This window comes from Microcaecilia unicolor, chromosome 3 (genome assembly GCF_901765095.1).
Source record: "Microcaecilia unicolor chromosome 3, aMicUni1.1, whole genome shotgun sequence".
Taxonomy (NCBI): domain Eukaryota; kingdom Metazoa; phylum Chordata; class Amphibia; order Gymnophiona; family Siphonopidae; genus Microcaecilia; species Microcaecilia unicolor.
Window position 1 is genome coordinate 371,217,715 of NC_044033.1, and position 16,332 is coordinate 371,234,046.

Consider the following 16,332-nt stretch of genomic DNA (forward strand, 5'->3'; position numbering starts at 1 on the left):
AAAAATACAAGACTGTGATGTAACTTTTTGTCATTGCATCCCCGTAAGCTTGTATGGGGGGTTCGGATAAAAGTTGGATCCCGAGTTTACCCGAACCCCTTGTATGGCAGTGGCATAGACGCGGGCACAAAAACCTGCAAACTGAGCAGCTTAGGTAGTGTTACGGTGAACCGAGTCAGGTTGCCTCCCGTGAGTCCCTTTCCTCTTTCTTACTTGTTCGGATTCTGATTAGTTGCTTGAGCATTGCAAGTCTTCCAACCTTGCCCTCTTTAAGAGGCAGTGAGGCACACTGACAAAGAAAGAAGGGGAGGAGTTGGCTTCCCATCTCATGTTTTCGGCCAAAGCCGGAAGTAGCTGTTTAGATGCTTTCCTGTAGCCGAACAAGCAAGGAGAATAAAACGGTGTGCTTGGAGATCAAGAAGTGTGTTGCTTGTGCAATCTTAAGTTGTGCCTTCAGCAAAGAGACACAATAGGGGGGAGCAAACGTGGAGCCTGCCTTGAGGTAAATGCAGAAAGTGTTGGCAATTTGAATTTGCTTTCGGTGCCTTTTGCTTTAATAAATGGGAGGTGTTTATATATAGCTGTTTGAATTTAAACTTTGTTCCTTTCACAGCTGCTAGGGAAGGGACGGTGTAAATTTAAAAGTTTTTTGATGGAATCCGGGAAGATCCCGAGGATCCCGCTGTATCCGTTTTTTACCTCTTGCCGGAAGGGAACACTTGGTAGTATGCTTGTTAATATTTGTGATGTGGTTCAGAGATATAGCTCAGGAGCTCCGACCTGACTTTTTGGGCTTCACAGTTATTGTGTTGCTGTTTTTATGTGGTTCAAGGTCTCCTTCCCAGTTCAGAATATCCCTTACTAAGGATCTAGATTCGCAGGACAGGGTTAATCCAGTCCTGGGGTTTTAGAACTGCATACTGGGACTTGTAGTTCTTAGGAAATGCAATGGGGAAATCAGAAAAACAAGATTACAAGTCCCAGTATACATTGGGGTAAACCCAGGAGTGGATCAACCCAGTCCTTCAAATCTGGATCCAGTTGCCGCTTTACTATTTCCCCTCTCCCCTGGTTCAGCATATCCCTACCTCCTTCCCTAGCTGGCCAGCATCTCATCTTCCCTACCTCAGTGCAGCTTTATAATTACCAGGGGCATACTGACAGTGAACTGAGTCCCCCGGGCACTAATAGTCATGGTCCCCTAACCATCTATCAAAACTGATTAAAACAGATGGAAACTAGGGGAAAGTGGGTACTGCCTTATTGTTCCAATGGTCAGTCTGCCCCTGATAAGTACATAAGCATTGCCATCCTGGAACAGACTGAATATCCATCAAGCCCAGTGTCCTATTTCCAACAGTGGCCAATACAGGGGGTCGAAGCTCAAAAACTAACGCTGGTGTTAGAGGCAATTAGCGCTGGACTAGCATGCACGTTAGTGTGTGGAGAATGTTCAGAAGATTGTAGCATGGGAAGCAACGTGCACGCCAAAGATGACCACAAATTGTATTTAAATGTACTCAAACGGATGTTAATGAGGTCATTTGGTATTTCCTTCCAATGCTCAGAAAACAGCATAAAAAATGCTGTCCTTAACACTGGACATACTGTCAGCTTGGGGGTGGCATTGAAGGTTTTGAAGAGACAATTTCTTCAGAATCTTTCACTTTAAACTGCTGGTTTTGTCTTCTTTTAGAAGGGGAAGGAAGCCCATGCAGACTATAAATGCAGATAGTGAGAAACAAATATGTCCAAGTCCAAGCAAAACAGAAAAACAGGTGCTAATGTGTGCTTGCACTTTCTGCTCTTAAATAGGAGCTTTTCAAGTGAAAACAATTCTTGAAACGCTTATCATCAAAGGTGCATAAGAACAGCGTCAACATGTGCTTGCACTTCCAATCTTGCCTGGGCATGAGCACAAGAGCTGCATTTGCTGCAAAAGTCTTCTTTGCATGCACAAGATATATTTCTACCCCTTGCTTTCATGTAGTGCACATATAATTTTGAATAACATTTCTTTTGAGCACTGTTCCTGTGGTATGGGATCTGTGCTGTTGGTTTTAGCACTGGACCTTTGAGCATCATGGCCCAGGTCATAAGTACCTAGTAAGATCCCAAAAGAGTAAAACAGATTTTATGATGCTTACCCCAGGAGTAACCAGTGGAATTTTCCCAAATTCATCTTGATAATGGTTTATAAATATTATTTTTAAGAACGTGTCCAAACCTTTTTTTAAACCCTGCTAAGCTAACTACTTTTACCACATTCTCTGGCAATGAATTCTGGAGCATAATTGCATGTTGAGTGAAGAAATATTTTCTGTGATTTGTTTTAAATGTACTACTTAATAGCTTCATTGCATATCCCCTAGTCCTTGAATTTTTGGAAAGAGTAAACAAGCTACTCCTTAGCGTCAGCTGCAGATGAATCCAGATACTTGTGGGTTGTGACCATCTACCACCAGGCGGAGATAGAGGGTATTGAACAGCTGCATTATAGGATGGAATGTTCCCTGTCCAATCAGTATTCTCTATCTCCAGCAGGCGGATAGACGGATTCTCACAAGCTCCTAGTCTCATCTGATGGTGGCTCCTAGTCTGGGTTCTTTCCCTAGCAGTTGAGCCTGGAGGGTGTCTTGGCTGTCCGGTGCCAACTTTAGGGAGTGCACCTGGTCACCCCAGATCCCTTCACCCCACCCCAAGCCATTTTCCTATGTTCTCCTTCTTCACAGCAGTAAAAAAAAAAAAAAAAAAAAGGAGGAGGAAAACTGGCATTTCACTAGTGTCTTTTTGTGAGGCTGAGGCTCTCTTGGAGAGAGTGTGGCTGCTGCTTCAGGCAGCAGGCTATTTTCCACAGCAGTGGCTGGCTCCTTCATTGTCCACACTGGGGTAAGCATTACTTTAATTGCTATTGTTCTTGGTGGACTGTGCAATTTTGGTTCTTCCGACAGCAGCAGGGGCTATTCAGCGATGCTTGTGCTGTGTTTAGCTCTAGGCAGCATCAGGACAGTCGGGCAGGTTCTCCCAGTGTTGGGACACCTATTATAAGTATCTTGGCAGGCCACGCACTGTTTTTTGCTGAGCGGGGACACAGGCTGCTTTTTTTCTTCTGCACTGTCTGCTGCCTGCTGCAGCCATTTTGCAGTGGCACAGTAGCCTAATGGTTAGTGCAGCGGGCTTTGATCCTGGCAACTTGGGTTCGTTTCCCACTGCAGCTCCTTGTGACCTTGGGCAAGTCACTTAACCCTCCATTGCCCCAGGTACAAAAAAAATTAGATTGTGAGCCCCTTGGGGACAGAGAAAGTACCTGTATATAATGTGTATAGTGCTGTGTACATCTAGTAGCACTATAGAAATGATTAGTAGTAGTAGTGTTTTTGTTCCGCACTACTGAGATTGACTTCTCACAGTCTGTATTGGTACTTCATCACTAGTCTTTTTAAAGGCTTGATTTGGCTTTCTTGCCTAAGCTGCCTCATCCATTGGCTTACAGAACAAACAGACTCCTGAAGCAGGCGTTTTTCGCCGAAACACGACTCCGTGTCGAGTCTTTTAAGTTTTTTTTTTTTTTTACATTTTGTTAACAAAGGTTGATTATCTCTTACTTACCTCCGCGGTGTTTTGGAAGTGTCATGTTGATCATGCTACTTTTTTTTTTTTTTTAATCTTTACCCTTGTAGCGGATCTAGTTTCTCCACTTTTTTTTTTTTTTACTTTTTCAGTTTAGGCCCAACATCTGTCTTTTTGACATGGTCTGCTTTCAGACCTGTCTTGCCATTTCTCTGGTCCAGAATACTTTCTTGGAAGGGTTGCATCTGGATCAATCCCTGTTGCTCTGCTGCTTGATCAGCCACGTAGTCTGCAATGTTTCCCTTATGGGCTTTTTAAATCCCTGTCAGGGGTTTTCTGCCTTGCAAGGCAGTGCAGCGGCTTTCTCTGTTCAGGGGGGTCCGGTTCTCTGCTCCCTGCTGTGGAAGACACCTCTCGGTACAATCTCCGGTGGTTCTTGGCTTGTGGGGCTGGAACCAAGGTCCCAGCACAGTCCATTGGTCCCATGGTGGGTATTCCTGCCTAAATCTGTTCTTCTTGCAAACTCATGGGCTGGGCAGAGGTTGCATATTTTGTTGCTCCTTTCTAACTTCTGTTTATAGTGGAGCTAAAACCCTGCACCTTGCTACAAAAAAAAAAAAAAGCCCAATAATGCTGCAGGGGTTTTACCTAAAGATCTGCTTTCTCTGTCTGCCTTCCTGTATGCAGGGCAATCTCCCACCTATATTTTAGTTTGGTGGGAAGATGGAAGTTTTGTGAGGTCCCAGCAGAAGGCTCCGTTATCTCTCTCCTATTTCAGTGGTTCAGGGTGGCCAGGGTTCTCCTTTGACTTTCTCCCTTATATAAGCACATAAGTGTTGCCATACTGGGACAGACTGAAGATCCATCAAGCCCACTATCCTGTTTCCAACAGTGGCTAATCCAGGTCACAAGTACCTGGCAAGATCCCAAAACAGTACAATACATTTTATGCTGCTCATCCCAGAAATAAGCAGTGGATTTCCCAAGTCCATTTTAATAATGGCTTATGGACTTTTCTTTTAGAAAGCTATCCAAACCTTTATTAAACCCCACTAAGCAAACTGGTTTTACCACATTCTCTGGCAGTGGCGTAGCCAGAAGGCAATTTTTGGGTGGGCCAACAGGTTGGATGGGTGGGCACTAGAGTTGCCAACTTTTTTGAAAGAGAAAAAACAGCAACCTGATGCACCCATGCTCTGTCCCTATCCCTCTCCCCATAACTTCAATGAGGGTTGCAGGGCAGGCTTCAGTGGCTGCAGGCCAATTGAGAGCTAAGGGAAGTACAATAGACTGCACTATTCAGCCCTATTGAGCCATGGTCCTCCAACAAATATATGGTATTGAAGCCAAACACATTCTGCATCAAGAGAACCTCCTGGCCCTCCACCAACAATGGATATAGAGCACAGCAAGGACAATTCTCCATAAAACTCATCAAACAAAGAAATTTTGTTTTCTAGTGTAATCTCAATTACAGACATATTACTACTACTACTACTAACTAGCATTTCTAAAGCGCTACTAGGGTTACGCAGCGCTGTACAATTTAGACATAGAAGGACGGTCCCTGCTCAAAGAGCTTACAATCTAAAAGACAAGAGAACAATCTAAAGACAAGTGAACAATCTAGAGGACGAGTGAACAGTTAATCTGATAGAGTGGATAGATAGGGGCATTCTGTCTATCTAGAGCGGTTAGGTGCTGAAGGCAGCATAGAAGAGGTGAGTTTTAAGCAGAGATTTGAAGATGGGTAGGGAGGGGGCATGGCGTATGGGTAAAGGAAGATTGTTCCAGGCATAGGGTGAAGCAAGGCAGAATGAGCGGAGCCTGGAGTTGGCAGTGGTGGAGAAGGGTACTGAGAGAAGGGCTTTGTCCTGTGAGCGGAGGTTACGGGCGGGAACATAGGGGGAGATGAGGGTGGAGAGGTAGTGAGGAGCCGCAGACTGAGTGCACTTGTAGGTAAGGAGGAGGAGCTTGAATTGTATGCGATATCTGATTGGAAGCCAATGAAGTGACTTGAGGAGAGGGGTGATATGAGTATATCGGTTTTGGCGGAATATAAGACGTGCAGCAGCGTACTGAACTGATTGAAGGGGGAATAGATGGCTGAGTGGGAGGCCGGTGAGGAGTAAGTTGCAGTAATCAAGGCGAGAGGTAATGAGAGCGTGGACGAGAGTTCTGGTGGTGTGCTCAGAGAGGAAAGGGCGAATTTTGCTGATGTTGAAGAGGAAGAAGCGACAGGTCTTGGCAGTCTGTTGGATATGCGCAGAGAAGGAGAGGGAGGAGTCAAAGATGACTCCGAGGTTGCGGGCAGATGGGACGGGGAGGATGAGGGTGTTATCAACAGAGATAGAGAGTGGAGGAAGAGGAGAAGTGGGTTTGGGAGGAAAGACGAGGAGCTCGGTCTTGGACATGTTCAGCTTCAGGTGGCGGTTGGACATCCATGCCGCGATGTCGGATAAACAGGCCGATACCTTGGCCTGGGTCACCGCGGTGATGTCAGGTGTGGAGAGGTATAGCTGAGTGTCATCGGCATAAAGATGATACTGGAAACCATGAGACGAGATCAGCGAGCCCAGGGAAGAGGTGTAGATTGAGAAGAGAAGGGGTCCAAGGACAGATCCCTGGGGAACTCCAACACATAATGGGATGGGAGTGGAGGAAGATCCATGGGAGTGTACCCTGAAGGTGCGGTGGGAGAGATAAGAGGAGAACCAGGAGAGGACAGGGCCTTGGAATCCAAAAGAGGATAACGTGGCAAGAAGTAAATCATGGTTGACAGTGTCAAACGCGGCGGAAAGATCGAGGAGGATGAGGATGGAGTAATGACCTCTGGATTTGGCCAGGAGCAGGTCATTGCAAACTTTAGAGAGTGCTGTTTCTGTCGAGTGCAGAGGGCGAAAACCGGATTGAAGTGGATCGAGGATGTCATGAGAGGAGAGAAAATCAAGGCAGCGGCTGTGAACGGCGCGCTCAAGTAATTTGGAAAGGAAGGGTAAAAGAGAGATGGGGCGGTAGTTAGAGGGGCAGGTAGGGTCAAGTGAAGGTTTTTTTAGGAGAGGTGTGACAACAGCGTGTTTGAAGGTGTCAGGGACAGTTGCCGTGGAGAGAGAGAGGTTGAGGATGCGACAGATGGCGGGGGTGACAGTATGGGAGATAGTGTTGAGTAGGTTGGTGGGGATGGGATCAGAGGAACAGGTGGTGCATTTCGAGGAGGAAAGAAGGCGGGAAGTTTCATCCTCGGTGATCTCAGGAAAGGAGGAGAAGGAGACCTGGGTAGGTTGGTTGAGGGAGAGGGTTAAAGGGTGAAGGGGAGGTGGAGGTTTGGTCGTGAACTCAAGGTTGATCTTTTGCACTTTGTCGCGGAAGTAGTCGGCCAGTGATTGAGGAGAGAGAGAAGGGGGAGTAGGAGCGGGGGGCACTTTTAGGAGGGAGTTAAGGGTGGTGAAGAGACGACGAGGGTTGGAGCTGAGAGAATTGGTCAATTGGGTGTAGTAGTCCTGTTTTGCACGGAATAGGGAGGAGTGGAGGGAGGATAGCATGAATTTGTAGTGGAGGAAGTCTGAAAGGGTACGAGATTTCCTCCAGAGGCGCTCAGCGGATCGGGTGCAGGAGCGAAGGTAACGGATGCAAGGAGTCAGCCAGGGCTGGGGATTGGTGCGCTTTGTGGGACGGGAGATGGATGGCGCGAGGGTGTCCAAAGCAGAGGAGAGAGCGGTATTGTAAGCGGAGACCGCTGTGTCGACAGTTACGAGGGACGTGATGGAGGGGAGGAGATTAGAGATAGTAGATGATAGGGTGGAGGGGTCAATAGCCTGGAGGTTCCTGGAGGTGGTGGTTAAAGTTGGACGGGGTGGAGGGGGGGGGGAGTGAAGAAGTGTGAATGTGATCAGGTGATGGTCGGAGAGAGGAAGAGCTGAGACGTGGAAATCGGAGGGTGAGCCGGATGATGAGAGGACGAGGTCAAGACAATGTCCGTCACGGTGAGTAGGGGTGGTGGAGCACAGCTGGAGGTTGAAGGAGGATGTTAGGGTGAGGAACTTAGAAGTATGGGGGTCGGATAGGTCATCAGCATGTACGTTAAAGTCTCCGAGAATGAGGGACGGAGATGAGGGGTCAAGAAAGACAGAGAGCCAAGCATCAAAGTCGGTAAGGAAGGAAGGGAAGGATTTATCCGGGGGGCGGTAAATGACTGCCACTCTGAGTGGTAGCGGGTAAAATAGCCGGATGGAATGGACTTCGAAGGATGGGAAGCAGTGCGATTGCGGTAGGTGGAGGGGTTGGAAACTACAGGAGGGTGATAGTAGTAGCCCAACGCCTCCGCCGCGGCCGATTGGGCGGGGCGTGTGGGAGAAGAGATAGCCTCCATGGCAGAGGGCTGCGACTGAGGCAGAGTCTTCCGGGGAGATCCAGGTTTCGGTTAGGGCGAGCAATTGAAGGGAGCGAGAGATAAAGAGATCGTGGGTGAGAGGCAGTTTGTTGCAGACTGAGTGGGCATTCCACAAGGCGCATGAGAAGGGGAGGGAGGAGGGGGGAAGGAGGGGAATAGAGACGAGATTGGAAACATCGCGGGACCGTTCACAAGGATAGGATGGGGACAGGTGGGGGGGACCCGGATTAGGGTTAATGTCTCCTGCGGATAGCAGGAGGAGGAGCAAGAGAGTGCGGAGGAGGGTGGGGGAGGTCGGGCGACGAAGGCGACGACGACGGGGTGTACTTAGGAGGAAAGGGGATGGGTTAATGGCAGGAAGGAAGTGCCGAAGGTTGAGAGCCAGGAAGGAGGAGGGGGACAAGAGGGATGGTGAGGTGAGGGATGGAGGTGAATAGGGTATTGTGGTTGCGGGCAGGGTGGGAGGGCAGCGGGTAGTTCTAATGGTAGACAGTGGGAGTGGGGGGGAAAGAAGATTAGGAAGGGACAGGGCAAGGAAGAGAACATGGACAGGGGCCATAGGTAGTGACTGAGGTGTAGCAGGTGACTATATAGTGACTGAGGTGTTGAGCAGTTAACAAGTGTTAGTGGGTGAGTCTGTAATGACTGAAGTATTAGGCAGATAGATAGGGCTTGAAGCAAGGTTTTGGGTTGGCGATTAGGTAAGTCTATGGCTGAAAATCTGGCAGGCAGGTAGGTAAGTCAATGGCTGAGCAGGCAGGTTGATTGGCTAGCAGGCAGGCGGGAACAGGTGATTGGCTAGCAGACAGGTTGATTGGCTAGGGGCTGGATCAGGCGAGTTGAAACATGGTGGAGCAGATGGACTGGAACAAGCAGGCTGGAGCATGTGGACTGGAACAGGCAGGCTGGAGCCGATGGACTGGAGCAGCCAGGGAGAAGCAGGATCGGGCAGGCTGGAGTAGATGAACAGGCAAGAAGTAGCTGGATCAGATGAACTGGGACAAGCTGGAGCCGATGGAGCAAGCTGGAGCCGAAGGACTGGAGCAGCCAGGGAGAAGCAGGATCAGGCAGGCTGGAGAAGATGAATAAGTAGGAAGAGGCTGGATCAGTTGAACTGGAACAAGCTGGAGCCGATGGGACAAGCTGGAGCCGATGGACTGGAGCAGTCAGGGAGAAGCAGGATCGGGCAGGCTGGAGTAGATGAACAGGCAGGAAGTAGCTGGATCAGTTGAACTGGAACAAGCTGGAGCCGATGGGACAAGTTGGAGCCGATGGACTGGAGCAGCCAGGGAGAAGCAGGATCGGGCAGGCTGGAGTAGATGAACAGGCAGGAAGTAGCTGGAACAGATGAACTGGAACAAGCTGGAGCCGATGGACTGGAGCAGCCAGGGAGAAGCAGGATCAGGCAGGCAGGAGAAGATGAATAAGTAGGAAGAGGCTGGATCAGTTGAACTGGAACAAGCTGGAGCCGATGGGACAAGCTGGAGCCGATGGACTGGATCTGGCAGGCTGGAGCAAGCTGGACTGGGGCAGCCAGGGAGAAGCAGGATCAGGCTAGCTGGAGCAAGCTGGGGTAGTTGGACCGGGGCAAGCAGGAGGATGTTGGATCAGGTAAACTGGATCAAGCTGTAGTTGGTGGACTGGAGCAGGCAGGGAGAGGCAGGATCTGGCAGGCTGGAGCAGGCTGGACTGGAGCAGCCAGGGAGAAGCAGGATCAGGCAGGCTGGAGCAAGCTGGGGTAGATGGACCGGGGCAGGCAAGCAGGGAGAAGCTGGATCGTGCGGATCGGAGCAAGCTGGAGCAGCTGGGCTGCCACACACGCCGCCCTCAGAGCAAGAGAGCAGATTGAGTGCTCGTGGAAGTCAGCGCCGCAGGGACCGAAGGATTGACACTCACTACATGCGGATGGGGGCAGGCCGCGACCACGTGGCTGGTCGGGTAGTGTGGGGATCGGGCTACAGGGCCGGTCGCGCCGCGAGGTAGGTGGACGAGCGCTCCCTTGTTATATCCACCTGGGTCGGCTGCACTGGCCTGAGACGGTCCCGGGCAATTCCTTAAAAAAATCTATAAAACATCACCCTTTCAAACTGGGATAGCATGTTCTTACACCGACGTACAACATTGTCTCGTCTGTCCCCCATAGCCTATAACCCATTGTTTTACCCCGGAACGACAAAAGGAGTATTCACAAGATGGTACACTGGGGGTCTACGAATGTGGGGTCAACTATTTGAGGGTGAGAATTTGTTGTCTTATCCAGCAGCCCTTGAGAAGTTCCCGATAGTGGGGTCTGACCGGTACGCCTATCTCCAATTGGCTTCCTTTCTTAAGACAAGGGCGGTTCGGGAGGTTATGGCCAGGGAGCAAACAGCACTAGAGACTATCTGTGAGGGTCCACCCAAGACTACTGGGCTGGTCTCTCGCCTTTATCACATTATTAACAGGCAATCCCCGAATTATACACTTCATAGGAAGAGTTGGCAGAGGGAGCTGGGCATAGACTTGGAGGAGGCATTATGGGAGAGGATGGAGCGGGCTGTGGTGAGAGTGTCGTCTCATGTGCCCTTCAAGGAAAATGCGGTGAAGGTGCTGTATCGTTGGTACTTGACGCCTGAGCGTCTCCAGCGCATATACCCCACACTGACGGGGCTGTGCTGGAGGGGTTGTGGGGTGCGGGGCACAGCTGGACACATATGGTGGACCTGTAAGAGGGTCAGGGCTTATTGGAGATCAATCCACAGCAGACTACAGAGGTGGACGGGAAGCCCAATACCATGGAGCCCAACCTTCTTCTTATTCTTTGGGGGAGCTGCAGGTCTTTCTAGAACTCAGCACATATTTGTGGGACAGGCTATAACCGCTGCAAGAGTTATAATTGCTGCTCATTACCAGATGGGTCCAAAGACTGAGGCAGGTCTGTGAGATGGAAAAACTTCTAGCGGAAAGGCGTAATCAAATATGTAGATGGCACCAGATCTGGGACTCTTTTCTCCTTCATGTATAAATCGACTAAAGTTTTCTGTTAAGGTGGTGCCGGAAGGGTGGGTGGGAGGGGGAGGGAGGGTGGGATGGGGATATATGTGACCAGAGAGAATATGAAGCGGGGACCAGTAAATACAAATAAAAACTCTGAAAAAGTGAAGTTTTGGTATTGTAAATCTGAATACTTTATTTGACATTTCAATACTGTAAGAACTGTTATATTCGTGATATCCTAAGAGAATGTTGGCCTACATAAGTGACATGTAACATGATTTGCATTGTGCATTATGTTTCAGATGTTTTGTATTACCTGTTAATAAAGACTTCTTAAAAATTAAAAAAAAAAAAAAAAAATCTATAAAACAAAAAGTCACTCAGAACCTAGAGCAAATCTACCATGCCAACACTAACTTCCAAAAACAAAGATCCTACCTATGAAAAAGAAGTGTCTTAAATATTTTATAGTAGGGCCCAAAAATACAAATACATTTATCAGGAAAGCTGAACAAGCTAAATTACTACAGAATGCTACATGGAAACTTCATGCTAACAGAATACCTCAGTCACACACACAAGACACAAATGCAAAATACAGAATAAGTGACCACAAACTCTAGAAATGTAAATTAAACGGAAACCCCAAAAAACTAGACCTTGCATGTAGTACAACACTAGAGAAACAAGAAAGAAAGGCATTTGCTCCTGTGCAAAATATAAAGATGGCACATGCCAGGGATGGTGTTAGGGATTGCAACTAGGGCAATTGTGCTTGGTTCCTTGGCCAGAGAAAGCCTGCATGCTGGAAGCTGAAGGCGCAGCCTGGTAATGGACTTTGGGGTCCTTTCCTAGATTTCTGTCCTGGACCCCAGCCATGTTTAACATCAACTTTGGCAAGATGTACATTCCAAATCCAACATATTATATTCACAACATTGACAATAAAATAATATTTTTATACCTTTTTGTTGTCTGGTCATTTTTTCTCAAATCATATTGGTCCCAGTCTCTGGTTTCTGCTTCCCTCTTTCTTCTCTTAACTCACTTGCCAGGGTCTCCTATTTGACATTTCTTCTTTCTTCATGTCCATCTCCCATCTCTGTTTTCCTATATTTCCTTGTCCAGTATCTCTCCTGTGTTCATATACCCTCATCCATCATCATTCCTCTGTTCACCTATGCACCCCATGCCCAGCATATCCCTTCTGTGTTCCTATTCTCCCCCTTGTCTGGTATCTCTCTCCCCCCCTCTGTGTCCATATACCCCCCTCTCCAGTGTCCAGCATTTTATCTCTCTTCCATATCCCCGTCCCCCCCCCCCCCTTGTCAGGCATTACCCCTCTGTGCCCATGTGCCATCCCCACACAGTATCTCACATTTGTGTCCCTGTCCCCATGCTCCCACCTAATGCCCATCATCTCCTTCTGTATACTTACCTATGTCCCCTTTGTCCCTTCTCCACACCAATGTGTCCCTCTCCTCTCTGATCCCATCCCCCAACCAGCTTCTCTTCCGATCTTTCCTTCCCCTTATGCATCTGGCTCTTTTTCCATGCACCTCTCCTCTTCCCTCCCACCCCTGCCGCAGCGCTTCATTTAATTCTGTCCGCACTGCTGTAAATGCACAGTCTCCCACCCCCCGCGGCGGCGCTTACAGTTTGCTACGGCGCTGACAGCAACTGTACAGATGCGGCACCGACGTCCTGCTCCGGGGCCTTCCACGTCCCGCCTCCGTAAACCGGAAGTTACATCAGCGCGGCAGAGGGAAGGCCCCGGAGCAGGACGTCGGACGTCGGTTCCGCATCTGTAGAGTTGCTGTCAGCGCTGTAGCAAACTGTAAGCGCAGGGGTGGGAGACTGTGACAGCAGCGCCCACAGAATTAAATGAAGCGCTGCGGCAGGGGTGGGAGTCGGGAGAGGGTAAGGATCTGCTTCTGGGCGGGCCTGAAGCTAAACTGGGTGGGCCTGGGCCCATCCAGGCCCACCCGTAGCTACGCCCCTGTTCTCTGGCAATGAATTCCAGAGTTTAATTACATGTTGAATAAAGAAATATTTTCTCCAACTCATTTTAAATTTACTACTTTGTAGCTTCATTGCGTGCCCCCTAGTCCTAGTATTTTTGGAGAGTAAACAAGTGATTAACATCTACCCGTTCCACTCCACTTAGTATTTTATATACCTCTATCATATCTCCCCTCAGCCATCCTTTCTCCAAGCTGAAGAGCCCAAGCCATTTCAGCCTTTCCTCATAAGGAATTCGTCCCATTACCTTTATCATTTTCATTGCCCTTCTCTGTACCTTTTCTTATTCCACTATATCTTTTTTGAGATGTGGCGACCAGTGTTGCACACACTATTCAAGGTGCGGTCGCACCATGGAGCGATACAAAGGCATTATAACATCTTCGTTTTTATTTTCCATTCCTTTCCTAATAATACCTAACATTCTATTTGCTTTCTTTGCAGCCACAGCACACTGAGCAGAGGGTTTCAAAGTATCGGCAACAATGACTCCTAGATCCTTTTCCTAGTCAGTGACTCCTAATGTGAAACCTTGCATCACAAAGCTATAATTCAGGTTCGACTTTCCCCACATGGATCACTTTGCACTTGCTCACGTTAAACATCATCTGCCATTTGGATGCCCAGTTTTGTAAGGTCATCTTGCAATTTTTCACAATCCTCTTGTGATTTAACGACTTTGAATAACTTTGTCATCAGCAAATTTAATTACCTCACTAGTTACTCCCATCTCTAGGTCATTTATAAATATGTTAAAAAGCAGCAGTCCCAGCACAGACCCCTGGGGAACCCACTAACTACCCTTCTCCATTGAGAAAACTGACCATTTAACCCTCTCTGTTTTCTATCCTTTAACCAGTTTTTAATCCACAATAGAACACTACCTCCTATCCCATGTCTTTCCAATTTCCTCTGGAGTCTTTCATGAGGTACTTTGTCAAAGTGGAGTGGAGGAGTGGCCTAGTGGTTAGGGTGGTGGACTTTGGTCCTGAGGAACTGAGTTCGATTCCCACTTCAGGCACAGGTAGCTCCTTGTGACTCTGGGCAAGTCACTTAACCCTCCATTGCCCCAGGTACAAATAAGTACCTGTATACACTATGTAAGCCGCATTGAGCCTGCCATGAGTGGGAAAGGGCGGGGTACAAATGTAACAAAAAAAAAAAAAAATGCCTTTTGAAAATACAGATACACAATATCGACCGGCTCACCTTTATCCACGTTTGTTCACTCCTTCAAAGAAATATAGTAGATTGGTGAGGCAAGATTTCCCTTCACTAAAATCCATGTTGGCTTTGTCTCATTAATCCATGCTTTTGAATATGCTCTGTAATTTTGTTCTTTATAATAGTCTCTACCATTTTGCCCAGCACTGCCGTCAGGCTCACCGGTCTGTAATTTCCTGGATCACCTGTGGAACCCTTTTTAAAAATCGACGTTACGTTAGCCACCCTCCAATCTTCCAGTACCATGCTTGATTTTAACAATAGCTCTGCAAGTATTCTATCAATACTCTGGGATGTGTACCATCCAGTCCTGGTGATTTGTCACCCCATGGCAGTCAGCATTTAATAAAAGTTGACCATCTCTGGTTGAATATTACCCTGTAAGTGGTGTTTGTTTGTTTTTTTGTATCCAAGGAAATGAAGGGCTGAGTAACTTGCCCAGGACCACAGGGAGCTCCAGTGGGATTTGAACTAGGTACCCAAGTTCTCAGCCTTTTACTGTGCTAACACCAGCTTTCAGGGTGAGCTGTCTTAAGCAATTCATGTATTTTTAACTTCGTTGTATGTTTGTGATACAGTTTTTCATTTTAGCAATTTACAATATTGGGACTTTAGATTTAGCTCTCACCTTTTCAGTAGTAGCTCAAGGTAGGTTGTATCCAGGTACTTGTGGGTATTTTCTCTGTCCCCAGAGGGCTTGCAATCTAATTTTGCACCAGAGACATTGGAGGGTTAAGTGAATTGCTCAAGATCACAAAGAGTGTCAGCAGGATTTGAACCCCAGTGTTCCTGGTTCGCAACATACTGCTCTAACCATTAGGCTACTCTTCATGCCAGTAAACGTTTTGTAAGTTTCAAACCTATTTAATTTCCAATGATTTTGTATTGCAGATCTGTCAACATCATCTGTCACTGTGATCAGTAAGCTAGCCATCAAAGCAATGGCTGCAGTTGGGTCTTTCCTGGGCTGGCATGGCTGGCATCTGCTGCTCATCTTAGCTGCTGTATCCAGGGTCATGATAGTGGCGGGGTTCTTGGTGCAGCAGGTAAGAGTTTGTATCCCAGGCTCTGAGGCATGGTGAAAAGGAGAGAATTGACCAGCTAAGATTTAATGCCAATAAAATGTTGGGTCATGCACTTGGGCTGCAAAAACCCAAGGTAACAGTACAGTATAGGGGGGATGAAGTACACAAAAGAAGAGTAGGACTTGGGGGTGATCATATCTGATAATCTTCAGGTGGCCAAATGGGTAGAAAAGGTGACAGCAAAAGCCAGAAGGAGGCTTGGGTGCATAAGAAGAGGAATGGCCGACAGGAAAAAGGAGGTGATGGGTTTAAACAGAGACTTGTACAAAAGCTCTCATTTGGAGTACTGTGTATAGTTCTGGAGACTGCATCCTCCGAAAGATATAAACAGGATGGAGCCAGTCCACAGGGTGGCTATTAAGATGGTCAGTGGTCTGTCATAAAGCGTATGGGGACAGATTTAAAGATCGCAGTATATATACTTTAGAAGAAAGTTAGGAGAGGGGAGATATGCTAGACATTTAAACACCTTCATGGCATAAATGCACAGGGGTGAGTCTCTTTCAACTGAAAGAAAACCTGGAATGAGCAGGTGTAGGATGAAGGTGAAAAGAGAGAGTCAGGATTAACCTAAGAAATTACTTCTTTAGGGAAAGGATGGTGAATGCGTGGAACAGCCTCCCAGTGGAGGTGGTGGAAATGTCCCAATTTTGTTCCTGAATTCAGATACTGCCCTCAAGTGCATAGTATTTCCAAAGGAGAGGAAGGGATAGTAGATGGTATGGCTGGGCAGACCAGGTAGGCCACATGGCCTTTATCTGCCTTCATGTTTCTATATTTCCATAGAAGACAAAGCAGAATCTGCAGGTGCTACAGTACCCAGCAGGTGCTCATTCTGCTAGTGATAGAAGTAGAGCCAGGAACAGGGCCTGTGGCAGAAGGGAGATATAATATTACAGGTGTGGCTGTATGAGGCTGTCTTCATGGGATGGGGCTTCAGAAGAAGTCTGTTTTGATTTTTGGGCTTTATCAGGAATTCTGATTGCAGACCAGCTGAGTAATGCATCAGAGGTGGCCTTTAACACAATCTAAATCAAGTCTAGATGGGTTCCCAGATGTCAGTAA

The 16,332-nt window shown here is 47.7% G+C and overlaps 1 protein-coding gene across 1 annotated transcript in view; it reads left to right on the plus strand.

Annotated features, from left to right (window-relative positions):
* The first annotated feature begins 677 nt into the window (after nucleotides 1-677).
* ATRAID (all-trans retinoic acid induced differentiation factor) overlaps nucleotides 678-16,332 on the plus strand; it is a 78,277-nt gene continuing 62,622 nt past the window's right edge. Inside the window, exons 1-2 of the mRNA XM_030198572.1 lie at nucleotides 678-722; nucleotides 15,074-15,228. Coding sequence (XP_030054432.1) covers nucleotides 15,124-15,228 — 105 coding nt within the window. The 5' untranslated portion in view covers nucleotides 678-722; nucleotides 15,074-15,123. The remainder of the gene's footprint in view (nucleotides 723-15,073; nucleotides 15,229-16,332) is intronic.